Source organism: Pleurodeles waltl, chromosome 4_2, assembly GCF_031143425.1.
Source record: "Pleurodeles waltl isolate 20211129_DDA chromosome 4_2, aPleWal1.hap1.20221129, whole genome shotgun sequence".
Classification (NCBI taxonomy): domain Eukaryota; kingdom Metazoa; phylum Chordata; class Amphibia; order Caudata; family Salamandridae; genus Pleurodeles; species Pleurodeles waltl.
The window spans coordinates 14,218,799-14,232,014 of record NC_090443.1 but is presented as its reverse complement, the minus strand read 5'-3'; the positions used below and the strand labels follow the sequence as shown (position 1 = coordinate 14,232,014).

Below are 13,216 nucleotides of genomic sequence, written 5' to 3'. Positions count from 1 at the left end.
TATATAGAAAGATGAACATTTTCCTGGATAACTGAGAGTTATTCAGTGAAAGATATCCCCCTTTGACTCCTTCTCCCAGAGACCAATTTGCAAAGTTGCTGCACAAGCTACCATTCACATTTTATTAAGACATTATTCTTGAAGTAGTAGCTGCAGGCAGATGTCCACTTTGGCAACCCCATATTAAAAATAAATGTTTTTACTAAGCTCATGAATGCAATATTTCGTTCCCCTCCCATGTGAGTGATTCTTGTGGATTAAACAACACCTGTATTCTATGCCATTTAGTTACAACACCTTCTCCAACTGCGTTTCTTCAGATGGCCAAAAATAATAACACACTGCTCTGGGTAGAGTCTAGAGAGCAAAACAAACCAGATGGGTGAAAAGGAGTGTGGGCTGAGAGTGGGGTGGACCACTAAAGTTTATTTTTCCAAATTCATAAAGTTATAGAGCAACTGCTTCTTTAGTAGTGCTTACAAGGAGAGCAGTACCACAATGGGAATAAGCAACAACCAGAGGTCTAGGATACATTTTAAACACTGAAGGGCATATTTTTAAGCCCCTAGCGCCACAGAGGTATCACTTATCGTGACACTCCTGTGGTGCTTAGCACTGCGCCATATTTACAAGGTGGAACTAAGCCACTTCTTGTGGCTTAACGTCACCTTGTAAATACGGCCCCTTCCCACACAGCACTGTGCGTGGAAGGGGCGTGCAGTAGGTGTTGCCATGGGCGTGCCATAGCAACACCCATTGCATTTTGACGCTGCCTCAGATTTCTGACATTTCGTAAATGTGAGGCAGCGTCAAAATCTAAAGCCACCCCTAGGGTGCTTTTTGCTTTTTCTATGCATGCTGCATTCTGCAGCACGCATAGAAAGAGCAAAATGCCAGAAATGATTGTTTATGTGCGGGAAGCTGTCACTTCCTGCACATAAACAATCATTTGAAAATGACGATTCAGCACTTTTGTGTGTGCTGCATTGTGCAGCACTCACAGAAGTGCCAAAGCGCCATTAGTTATTGTTTATGTGCAGGAAGGGACTCCTTCCTGCACATAAACAATCACACCCCTCAATGCAGACATCCTTGCACAATGGTGTAAGGATGCCTGCGTTGGCGCTGACAGCTAAATTGAACACCAGCGCAGGGGACAACACAGGGGTGTGCCGTATTCACTTAAAAACGGCGCATCCCTGTGTTTCTAAAGTGATGCAGCGCGGCGCTGCCAATTTTGGCGCAGCACCGCGCTGCACTACTTTTACATAAATCTGGCCATGAGAGCCTTGATAAGCATGCCTGAGTGAGAGATAAAGATGAAGAGGTCAAAATGGAAACATTAATCCAAGAGGAGTGTGAATGGGGACTTCCTACAGAGACTTCATTCTATGCAGAACACCTCAGCCAGACTCAACATCAGCCTTCCCTAGTGAACCCACATCACACCCCACCTCAGGCAACTCCACTGGCTCCCAGTACAGAAGAGATTCCAATTCAAGCTGCTGACCCGCGCACACAAGGCTGTACACAACCAAGGACCTGCATACATTAACCACTGCCTGAGCTTCTACCAACCGTGAAGAAGGCTACGCTATGTCTCCCTTTCACTTGCCCATACATCCTGCATCTATTGAAGCAGAAGTGGAGGACGCTCCTTCTCTCACATCGCATAAAAAACCTGGACCAGCCTCCCACCCCCCTCCACGCAACTCTGGACCATCACCTCACTCCCAGAATTTCAAATGGCCCTCAAGACCTGGCTGTTTGAATAAGCCTCCAGGACCTGCAAGCGCCTGATTACCCTATTGGGTGATTTGCTGCGCTTTATAAATACTGAAAAAAAATAATTGAATTATCATTCAAGAGTTGGAGGCAGAAAACATCATAAAAGTGACTGTTGTGGTCTGCTTTTTACTGAGACACCAGAGCTTCTTCAATTTACTTTGACGAACCCAGCAGTGTGGACCTGAACTCAACTTAAGGAGTCATGTCAAGTATTTTGTCAACTGTCTTGAAAACCGGTATCATGGTCACTGGAGGAATGGGTGTCAGTATCTGAAGGCACTGAAGCATGGAAGCCATTATTTCTTTTCTCCTTTTGTACTGTCAATTGAAGATGAAGAAAAAAATGAAAACAATCTTGTACCAGTGGTAGTACAATAATTACGTTTTTCTTCTTTGTAAGCATTGACCTGGATGCTCTCTCCACATATCCCTTACTTAAACCCTTTCCGGGTACCAGACCGGTTCTGGGTAATTTTCCCTTTCACAGCCAATCCCCAGAACAAATTGGTGCTGTTGCTACGTCAGTACCAAGGCCACAAGAGGAACGCATATGTCACAATAGGTATATCATTTTATATTGCACCTGTCAGATCAGCTTATTGCTTACTTTCATTGATGCAGAATCTGGAGCACAACCTTTGTGGTTGTTATTTTCATTTTTTTGATGATGACCCTTCAACAGTTCTCAGATTTTAAACCTGTGAATCTTGTGGGTACCAAACGTAAGTTACAAACTTCTCACAGTGTGCCTGTTATACTTGGGAAAATTGCACAATGCTTTGTTGTGTGGGTTTTGCCCTTTCCTGCTCCCATAAGACATCAGGAATATAAAGTAAGCCAGTGACGGCGTCCCTTAGATAGTGCAGGTTTAAGTCAAAATATCCTCCAGTATCTGGGTAATAAGAGGACTCCAAATCCACCCTGAAAACACAAGAAAGCTCATAATTTTTCTCACAAGAAGCACTAAAGGACCAAGGAAAGCCTGATCTCATCTTATGAATTTATTCTCGTTCTCCAGGGGGATAAGCAGGCATATTTACTGCCCCATGGCCTTCCACAGAACAGTCTAAAGCTTTAAAAACACATGATGGCATTCTTGGCACCACCACCCTCTGCTGCACTCTGTATTCATCAGAGTTACTTTGGCTGCTGCAACTGTGGCCAGCACTTACCAATAGCTCGTGACTAGTGCCTCTGCAGATAGTTAGTTTTTCCTCTTTGAAGCCGGTCTCAAAGCAAGTCGACCATGTCTCCAAGGAACCAGATAGCTCCCATTTTTCAATGAAGACAGTTTCTTTCACGTTGATACTGGTGCTGATATTTGAAAATATTCCCCCTCTTCCTGTGAAGAAGCACGGATATTACAAGCAAACAAAACCGTGACTGATTCTTACTTAAGGGAAGTTGCATTCCCCCAGATTTCTGTACAGCTCCAGAAAATCTCCAATGATTTCTTCAGCTGCTTGTCTATAATCCATTTGTTTTGCAATAACCATCAACAGGATGATAAAGTCATTTTTGCCACAGGAGTATAGTCATTTTCATACACTCATGGACTTACCAAATGGCAGTTGGCTAGATACTTCTGCAGAGATAGATTTTCCATCCTCACAAGGACTGCCATCTACTGAACCATCCTTCATTATGACAGTGCTAAAAAAAGTGCCTAAGTAATTTGCCGTTGTAGTTTAGACTGAACAGTTTAAGTCCTCCTTCTTTGTGGAGACTTTGGAATAAAATAAATCTGCAGATATATTCCTACCTTTTAATGTGGCTTTACAGGACAGACTGAAAGAGGCCTGTGAGATGGCACAATCAATTCCTAAAATGTGTTTGGACGCCTTATAGGTATAGGACTTTAACTTCAGATTCTGTTTGCCAGTTTGCACGACTTGAAAAGTTTCTCCTGATAGGGAGCAGAGATGTTTGTATGTAATTGATGTGGAAAGTTTTGCAGCATTGCATTAATGGCTACTGATACACTTTGTTTACCTAGTTATATCCTCGTTTTGTGGGAGGTGACCGCTTTAGCCACATCGATCTTGCCAGAACAAAACAACAAGCCTATTTTAGGAGCTTTTGCAAAATGATAGAAAAGCTTTGAATCTTGCCATGCAGACTAGCTACTCTACTGCCCTTTAGCTCAACTGTTGTGAGCATGCATGCCCTACCGTGCTTGATCAGATAGAACTCTAGATACTGGTGTGGTAGTCCAACTCTATGCATGTGTAAGGACTACTGATGTTTTTGGAGATATACTGATTCAGTTAAGTGATATGCTGTTTGATGTCCAAAGGTGTTTTGGTGACAAAGCTGACTCCTCCTTGGAAGGAATATGGCCCCTGCTAGAGCTCTGGGTCTAGCCTCTCCATCCCAAAATGTTAATCAGTCAAACCTGAGACTTGGGGCAAGAATAATGCCTCTGTAGGCCGCCCACTCCTCCCACACCTTGGCATGTTTCTGAGGCCAACCTCGGCCCTCATCAACTAGGCCCTCTAGACGCATGACTGATCCATCCTTTTGCAACAGGACCCTTCTAAATGGGCCTGAGTGTCCTTCCAGTGACCAGCAGTGTTACGCTTCACACAGATTAAGGTCATCCCTAGCAAAGCCATCTTATATTGATTATTATCCAGGTCGATATAGTTATGCAGTAGCACCAACTTAGGGACCTTAGAGAGCTTCAACCCTAGAACACACCCCAGGGTTGACAGAATCTCCTCCCAAAAGGCTGAAGCACCCTCAGTCTCAAATTGTGTGATGTAATGTCCCTTCCTCTAGGCTGCAGCATTGACACAATAGGGATGCTATTAAGCCTCTCTTCCAGAGCCTAGATCAAGTAATATATGTCCGATGTAGGTACTGGAGCTGGATAAGGCAATATTGTGATGCTATAGCTGCTGTTCTATGATCAGACAGTTCGTCCACTAGCAGTTTTACCTCAAGCAGAATGTATTCCAGAAGGTCCTTGAAGTTGCTTGTATAGGGCAACAAGGTATGGTGCAACTGCAGATAGCAGAAAAATTGAGTATGATGTAGGTCACATTCCTCCTGAAAATCTGTGAAGGACTTCATACTTATGCCATCCATCATATCTCCCAGGCGAGAAATGCCTATCAGATCACACAGGCCGAAGCCCGAGAGGACAGATACCTGAGGGAGGGCCGATTGTGCTCACGGGCGCCTCTTGGATGCAAGTCTGACCTCCCGTTCAATCTGCCTTTTAGTGTTCTGCCACAAAGTAAGGGTGACCTTGGTAGCCGGAGGAAGGACAGTATGCATCAAGCCCCCATACAACAGGTGGGGCAACGAGGACACCCGCATCGCCCACTTCTTGAGTGCATTAGTCAAGTCACCTTCAGGATTGAATGACCACTCATTGACCACCACTAGATGGGCCGTGCTGTAGTAATTGGAAACACCTGGGGTTGTAATGCCCCCATCATACGTAGATTTACAGCAGTTCTGCAGAGATATACTAGCTACTCCTCCATTCCACAAGAAATTGCGCAGCACTACATTGACTTTCTGAAAAAATAATTCATGAACAGAGAAGGGGAAATTCTGCAGTGTATAGAGTCACTGGGGAAATGTCACCATTTTGAAAATCACCGATTTATGGCTGAGAACTCTCCAGTGAAACCTTGAGCCTACAGTGGAGCTAATATTCCGGTCATCTAAAGAATGGGTTGTACCTTAATGTCTCTTTTGATTCAGAGCCTTTGATGAGCATGTCCATCAAATGTGTTGACAGATCATTTATTCAGGATGACATTGCATGCAGTGGAGATTGTAATTGGTGCTTCAATTCAGTGGTATGTCAATTCAGTGATAGGGTGAGCAGTTGGAAAAAATGTATTTAGTGTCATCTAGACACTTCATGAAGTGACCATTTAAATGCTCTAGAGTTAAGAATGATAAAATTAGCTTTCAAGGTTTTTCTTCCTTAGTTGAAATACTCTCAGATTTCAACAGACAACACTCTATTGGAACAAGCAGGGTAAAGCACGCTCATGAAAGTTGGGCAGAGGTGTGGTAATCAACCACAGACAAGCAAGTTGGTATTTTAGAATTTCTCGTGGCAGGAAAAGGGAATTTGAAGGCAGACCTCATTAAGATGTCTTTCTCCAGTCATGAATGGAAGTTACAGAAAATAGTGGCAAATCGATTGTTTCATCTGTGGGGAACATGAGTATTGATCTGTTTGCAACTAGAGCTTCTTTTCTCTGAAATATCCAAAGAAGGGGTCTCTAAAGGACCCTTTAACTCTACTGAGGACTTATGCTCTTCAATGAGCCTTTCTTCCTGCACCTGTAATTCAAAAGGTTATTCAGAATATTTATGTGCATATTAGTAATTGATGTGTTTGCATCTAGAGCAAACAGGAGGTTTGCTTGCTTCTGTTCTCTGATGTATCCAAAAAGGGGTGTCTAGAGGACTCTGTATCTCTTACAAGGGCGTATGCCCTTTATTAAGCCTTTCTTCCTGTGCCTGTAATTCAAAAGGTTATTCAGAATGTTCATGCGCACAGGGTTCACGTGATAATCCAGATTAGGCTAGGCATCTGTGATACTCACATCTGCTGAAACTCAGTTGCCTTCCACTTCTTCTTCTTCACATTAAAGAGAACCATCTATCTCAGAAAACATAAAGGGCCTGATTTAGATATTGGCAGTAACAGTCCCGCCATCAAGTTTTTGACTGAAAACCCATTCCTGGCCATGACTGTCCGCCTGTCATATTTAGATGTTGACGATATCATAGACTTTAACCTGTCCGAGTCCCGCTGACTCTGCCAAGCATTCCCATCTGCTGTGACTGCGCTATAGGACAGTGTGGTTTATGTTGGGACTCCAGCCACACTTCCTGCCGAGCAGATTTGGATGTGCCTTACCGCCACACAAAAAGTGACAGTCCGACCTCCACTTCTGACTTGGCTGATTGAGGGGGAAGGACGGTGAAACTTACTTTTTCTCCTGATTCCACTTCCACTTCCTGCTGGACACGACTGGACAGGACCCTCTGTCACTGCTGCCACGGGACCCCAGAGAAAACACGCCCCCCTTCACTGGACACAAAGGTAGGAAACCCGCATTGGCTAAGTACATTGGGTGGGTGACGGCATATGAACACGGGACCACTGCAGACATTTATATGTCACAGTAATTAAAAAAATTACGGTGACATGCATATGTCGGGGACACGCTTGGGTCACACACAGATGGGGACATACTGGTACACAGCACATATCGAACACATACACAACTGTCATTATGGTGCCAGTAGTCATTGCCAAATGAATGCTGGCACCACAATGACGGTACATTCACACTTGTCAACTGTGCCGATGTGTGCACATTGCAAGGGGACCTGTACCTGTCATGTTGTGCATTGAATTGTGTGTGTGAGTCAGTACGTGTATGTGTGTGTGATGCGATTGGCTGGGTGAGTTGAAAGGAGGTGTAGTGAGTGATGTGGCTGTGTCAGTATGTGTGCCACTTGCATACGGTGTCGACATTGTTGTGTATGTTGTGTGTTGTGTTGCTGTGTGCAACATGTAGGTACATGTTGTTGTGTGGTGGTCGCTGTCATGATGTGTGTAGTTGTGCTTGTGTGTCCGTGTGTTTATGTTGATGAGTGTATAGTTGTTGTGGTTGTGTCATGGGTGGGTGCAGTGTCACTAGTGTGTGTATGTTGTGTGATGGATGGATGTCTATGTGTGCTTGCAGCATATAGGTGTTGTGTTGTGGTGGAATGGCAATGGTATTGGTGTGTAAGTGCTGTGTTGTGTCATGTGTGATGTAGGGAGACTTAGATGTCAAGGGTAGAGTGTGTATGTGACTTACCTGTATTCCTTGGCCACTGCCATTGTCTGATGTCCATTGGGTCCAGCGATGTCCTCCCTCCATCACCAAACTACTGGCAGGACACCTCCTGTACATCTGTAACATCTAAATACAGCCGACAGGAACCTGCCTGCCTGACTGCTAAATAAGGCACTCTGTTATGGCGGTCGGCAGCTCAGCCACAATACATCTAAATACGGCAGGCGGAGCACTACCGACTTGACCGTCTTCTTGGGTGTGCCGTAAACGCTGCTTTATGGTAACATCGTCAGTATCTAAATAAGGCCCAAAATCCGCTGCAATCAAAACTTTAGATGGTAAGATTGCTTACTTGGACCTTTAAAGGTTTGTGTTGTTGACCTATTTCCTCCTTGAGCAACTGGCAGATATTCTCCTTGCTACCTGTCCCTCTTCTGCTGGGCTCTGTTCTTGCTTGTGGTCTTGTTTGCAGCCTGGTGTCATAAAATTTCTTTAGAGCCTCTTAGGGATAGGGCGGAGTGGATCCTTCCGTTCACCTTATGGTTGTCCATAACAATCCTTTGTGTTGATATGATGAAGGGCTATCTTGTTGCCATTTTGTCTTGTAGTCTTGCTCCAGATCAAAGTTTGTTATTTAAGATTCTATTAATGTCCATGTTTTTGAAGGGATCATAAAATACATTCTCACCAAAAGCTTTTCACGTTACTTCATGGATCCTAAGCTTGGCAGTTACATTTATGATGGGTTCACCATTTTATCCTTAACTTAAGCATAATTTGAAATTTCTCACAAGGAGGCAGGCTTACCTTTTGTCTATAACCACTGCCAGAAGGATTGCACGTTGCTCGTCCTTCAGTTTCATCAGCCTTCACTGTGTTTGCCAGGAATAGGGTAACTCTCAGGATCAAGCCATCTTTTCTTCTAAAAGTAGATTCTGACTTCCATATCAATTGAGTCTTATCTTTGCCTTACTTTTCATTTTTGTCTGCCTCTTCATCCTTCCAAACACAAAGAATGGCTTCAAAGATTGGACTGAGGAGGACAATGAGTGGCTATATTTACAGGGCCCAACCTTTACAGTCGATAACAACTAATTTGGTGGGCTGAAAGTTCTAAGTTTGGTAAGAGTGTGAGATAGCAAACTATCTCTAGATGAATTTCACTGGCTGTAAAACAATGTTACTAACTGGTTAGATGGCCTGGACTTGAGGTTGTTTGTGCCTCTTCTACGAGAGGTGTAGCATTATCGTCTACGTTGCTCAGAAGAGTTCATGTTTGGAAGACTTACAGCTTGGCTATGCTAGGTAAGGTGCAGTCACAGTTTGGAAGAGTGGCCCTTCATACTTTTGGCCAAAATGTCTGGAGAGAGATTCTCGTGGAAGGAAGCTGAGGGAATGGTTCAAGTAAGGAATCTGTGGTAGCATGCATTTATTAGAAGAACAAGTTACTTACCTTTGGTGCCATTATTATATGTAATGTATAAATCAGCTCCAGCATATTCCTTGGCACCTTCACACTTCCACCCTTGGTGATAACTTGCTTCTTCTTTTATCAGCGTGTTCCTCGACTTATGACCTTTTGTCTCTCAGCCTCAATGGAGATGAGGAATAAGAAGATTAAATTCATGTTACCTGTGCCAGAATGCCTTGTATACCTCGTGTGACATTTTAGTTGTTCTTGCTGACCCACTACTCATGTTGCAACAGTGCTACATGGCTCTGATGATTGACTACGACAGAAAAAGTGTCCCAGATCAAATTGAGCACCTAGAAAGAGTTCACAAAAGGAATCCGAAGAGCTGAGTCATTTATCACAAAGAGTATTAACAAAGGTTAGTAATTTGTCCTTTTGACCTTTCTCTGCACAAAGGGAATGGTAGATTCTCTGTGGCATTTTAGTGTGACCTCATCATGCCTCCTGTAAAAAACTGTTTCACATTAGAGGAACTAGATCCCCAGTGAGTGAAGCTGTGCTTCTGAAACCGTATGCATCAACATGTTACTGGTGTGTCCATTATGTGATGTGGACACATTCCAACTTTTGTAGAGTATTTGATTATTGTGGTTTTTTCTGTTTGGCTCCTGTCAGCTCAGACTGTTTATGAGTGTCTGCAGAGTCCATGAGCATGTGTTGTTCTTTTAAGGTTTTAATAATCACTACTCTTGCAGGCCGTGTTTGACTGTGTGGTGAACTCGCTCAAGAATGTCCTGAACATCCTTATTGTTTACATGCTCTTCATGTTCATCTTTGCTGTGGTGGCTGTCCAGCTCTTCAAAGGGAAATTTTTCTACTGCACAGATGAATCCAAGGAGTTTGAGAGGGACTGTAGGTATGTACACTTGAATTACTAGCTCTACTAATAGTAGGAAAATATTGAGTAGATTTTTGCTAGTGCTGTAATCGACTGCCTTGTTTATTAGAGCCATGGAATGTTTAGTAAACATCACGAATTTCTGCTAGCACTAACATGTAAAATCATGTAGGTCAGGTCATGTACAGTAACTTCAGGGTACAACTCAAAGAAAATCAGCGAGTTGTACTGATCTAATAATGAATTGTCAAGGACAGATACAATAAAGTGTCTCTGAGGATTAAGGCCACATCTGGGAAGTAGAAAAGACATAAAGCCCAATTTATATGTTGGCAGTAAGGATACTCTGTCACCAGATTCAGAAGCAGGTGAATCTTTGGTGTAACCAGGTCAGAGGCTACTCTGTCTCCGCAATGATTATGCCCCTCCGACGGCCCGATGGAATAGGGGTGACCTCTATGTCCACCCAACTAATTTAGATGTGCAGACATGCAGGTCAATTTTCACTGTCCGGCACTGCCAGGGAAATCCTTGTGGTAATGGGCAGTGAAAATTGCTCATTTTTCCTTCGCCCTGAGAGAGAACTACCATGGTTAAGGGGGCACATGTTTTACAATTTCAAAAAGAAAATCACATTTTGGGATGAAGCCGCGTGTCAAACTTAAAAAACCATTCACAGGTACCACTGTGATCGCGGTTCCTGCCAATGCTTTTGAAATGAACACTTACTTGGTGGTCATTTCTAAATCTGACAGGTGAAGTACTTTCGGCCTCGCTGACGTTAAGCACCCCGCCAGGCCAACAGAGAACATTCCGTCCCCAAAACATAAACGTGGCCCTTAGTCAAAAGCCTGGACATTTCACAGCAGATTAAGTCAAATGTGGGCAAAGCAAGTGGGGGAGACCTAGAAAAGTAGGTGGGAGAATGTATCTAAAGTTAATGGGGGGAAGAAGTACATATAGAGCTGGTAAATTAAGAGTCCTCTCATTGCTCTTGGGTGGCTGTGTAACGTCTCTTCTACTACTTGTAGGTGTATCCGCTTCGATAATAGCAAGTTCTTGCTTATCATCTCTCGGCCTGCCCACTGGGCTTAGTTGGTGTAGAAATAAATATTGACAACGTTTGCAAAATGATTGAAAATGCGTTTCTGGTACTGTACTCTGCCTTAAGGTACGTACAGTTTACAAGGAGATTTAGGTAATAGTAAATAATCCAAACAAAGACACTGTGTTTGGGAGAACACAGCATAGTCACCGACTCGTTAACAGACAGCAGTGCCTTGTGAGCAGGTCCTACAAAGGTACTTGTTAGCGTGAAGGAATATACAATGTGCTCATGTATTGTCCGGTTTCGTGTATTTCAGGAGCAGATCCCTTCCACTCACTATGTCCTGCCTTTTACTCCTTCTTTTTCAGGGGCGAGTATCTCGTCTACGAGAAGCACAATGAGGTGAAAGCCCAGAAGCGAGAGTGGAAGAAGTATGAGTTTCACTACGACAATGTGCTGTGGGCTCTCCTCACCCTGTTCACGGTGTCAACAGGCGAAGGCTGGCCACAGTAAGGAGACTGTCCTTCAGTGTGGGCACGATGAAAGTGCAGGGAGGCACACACTAATTTTCATTATTTTTACTTGCCTGGAGCGTGTCCGCGATTAGCCATTAATCCGCAGCCATAACAAGTGACTTGAGGCCTTGTTTAGAAGGAAATCAAAATCCTTCAAGTGCTTAAGGAAAATCTAAAAGCACAGTGGAATCTTCCAGCTGAATATTCTTCAAAATATTCTCCTTGGAGGAGGACGATTAGCTGGTGGATAATACTCTGTATTCAAAGTTTCCCATAGATGAAGGATTTTCACTTCCGTACAAACTTTAAAAAAGGTCCTTGGTCTCTTGTCAAAGCCTTGCATTATGTGATCTGCTCCATGTGTATTCCCTCGACAATTAACCCTAACAGTGCTGGCTTAAGGACAATGCGACCGGTGCCACCACACCAAGCGCCAGTCTCGGGGGGCGTGGGGGATAAGGGGGTGCTGCATTTTAAAGTATTTTACGGGGTACAAGTACACAGCTATTTTCAGGGGACAATAATAATATCAAGATAACTCTGGTGATTAATGTAGCTGTCGGAAAGATCTGTGTTTTGATTAATTACAGTTTTGAGTTATACAGTAGCACAGGGCGTTATTGTGTCCACTGCAAGGCACCACATGTAGGGGCATATTTATACTCCGTTTGCGCCGAATTTGCGTTGTTTTTTTTTACGCAAATTAGACGCAAAACTAACTCCATATTTATACTTTGGCGTTAGACGCGTCTAGCGCCAAAGTTCATGGAGTTAGCGTCATTTTTTTGCATGAACACCTTCCTTGCGTTAATGATATGCAAGGTAGGCGTTCCCGTCTTAAAAAATGACTCCGATGCATATGCGTCGTATTTATACTCCCGGGCAAAAATGACGCCCGGGAGTGGGCGGGTCTAAAAAACCCGCATTAGCGCCGGATTTTAGCGCCTGGGTCAGGGCAGGCGTTAAGGGACCTGTGGGCTCAGAATGAGCCCAGAGGTGCCCTCCCCTGCCCCCAGGGACACCCCCTGCCACCCTTGCCCACCCCAGGAGGACACCCAAGGATGGAGGGACCCACCCCAGGGACATTAAGGTAAGTTCAGGTAAGTATTTTTTTTTTTTTTTTTTGTGACATAGGGGGGCCTGATTTGTGCCCCCCTACATGCCACTATGCCCAATGACCATGCCCAGGGGACAGAAGTCCCCTGGGCATGGCCATTGGGCAAGGGGGCATGACTCCTGTCTTTGCTAAGACAGGAGTCATTTCAATGGGGGTTGGGAGTCGTAAAAAAATGGCGCAAATCGGGTTGAGGCGATTTTTTTGCCTCAGCCTGACTTGCACCATTTGTGGACGCCCATACTCCATTTTCCCCCTATGCCGGCGCTGCCTGGTGTACGTCGTTTTTTTTAACGCACACCAGACAGCGCCGGCGGCTAACGCCGGCTAACGTCATTCAATAAATACGGCGCCCGCATGGCGCTTCAGAATGGCGTTAGCCGGCGCTAATTTTTTTGCCGCAAAACTGCGTTGGCGCAGTTTTGTGTCAAAAAGTATAAATATGGCCCGTAATACGCAGATCTTAGATTTGCATTGTATGCAGATAGTTCAGTGGGTTACCGCTTTTGTCACAGAGGTCCTTTTTACTACTTGCAGGTTATAAGTTACAATCCTAAAATAGCACAGTGGGCTATGCCCCGGCATCAAAGGGCTGCATTCAATTTGTAAGACAC

At 44.2% G+C, this 13,216-nt stretch overlaps 1 protein-coding gene across 12 annotated transcripts in view; it reads left to right on the top strand.

Moving 5' to 3' along the window:
- The window catches only part of CACNA1A (calcium voltage-gated channel subunit alpha1 A), a 1,156,221-nt gene that overhangs the window by 701,901 nt on the left and 441,104 nt on the right, over positions 1–13,216 (top strand). For all 12 annotated transcript variants that reach the window (XM_069230415.1, XM_069230416.1, XM_069230412.1 and 9 more), the window contains 2 exons: positions 9,783–9,943; positions 11,342–11,482. In XM_069230415.1, the coding sequence (XP_069086516.1) occupies positions 9,783–9,943; positions 11,342–11,482 (302 nt within the window). The remainder of the gene's footprint in view (positions 1–9,782; positions 9,944–11,341; positions 11,483–13,216) is intronic.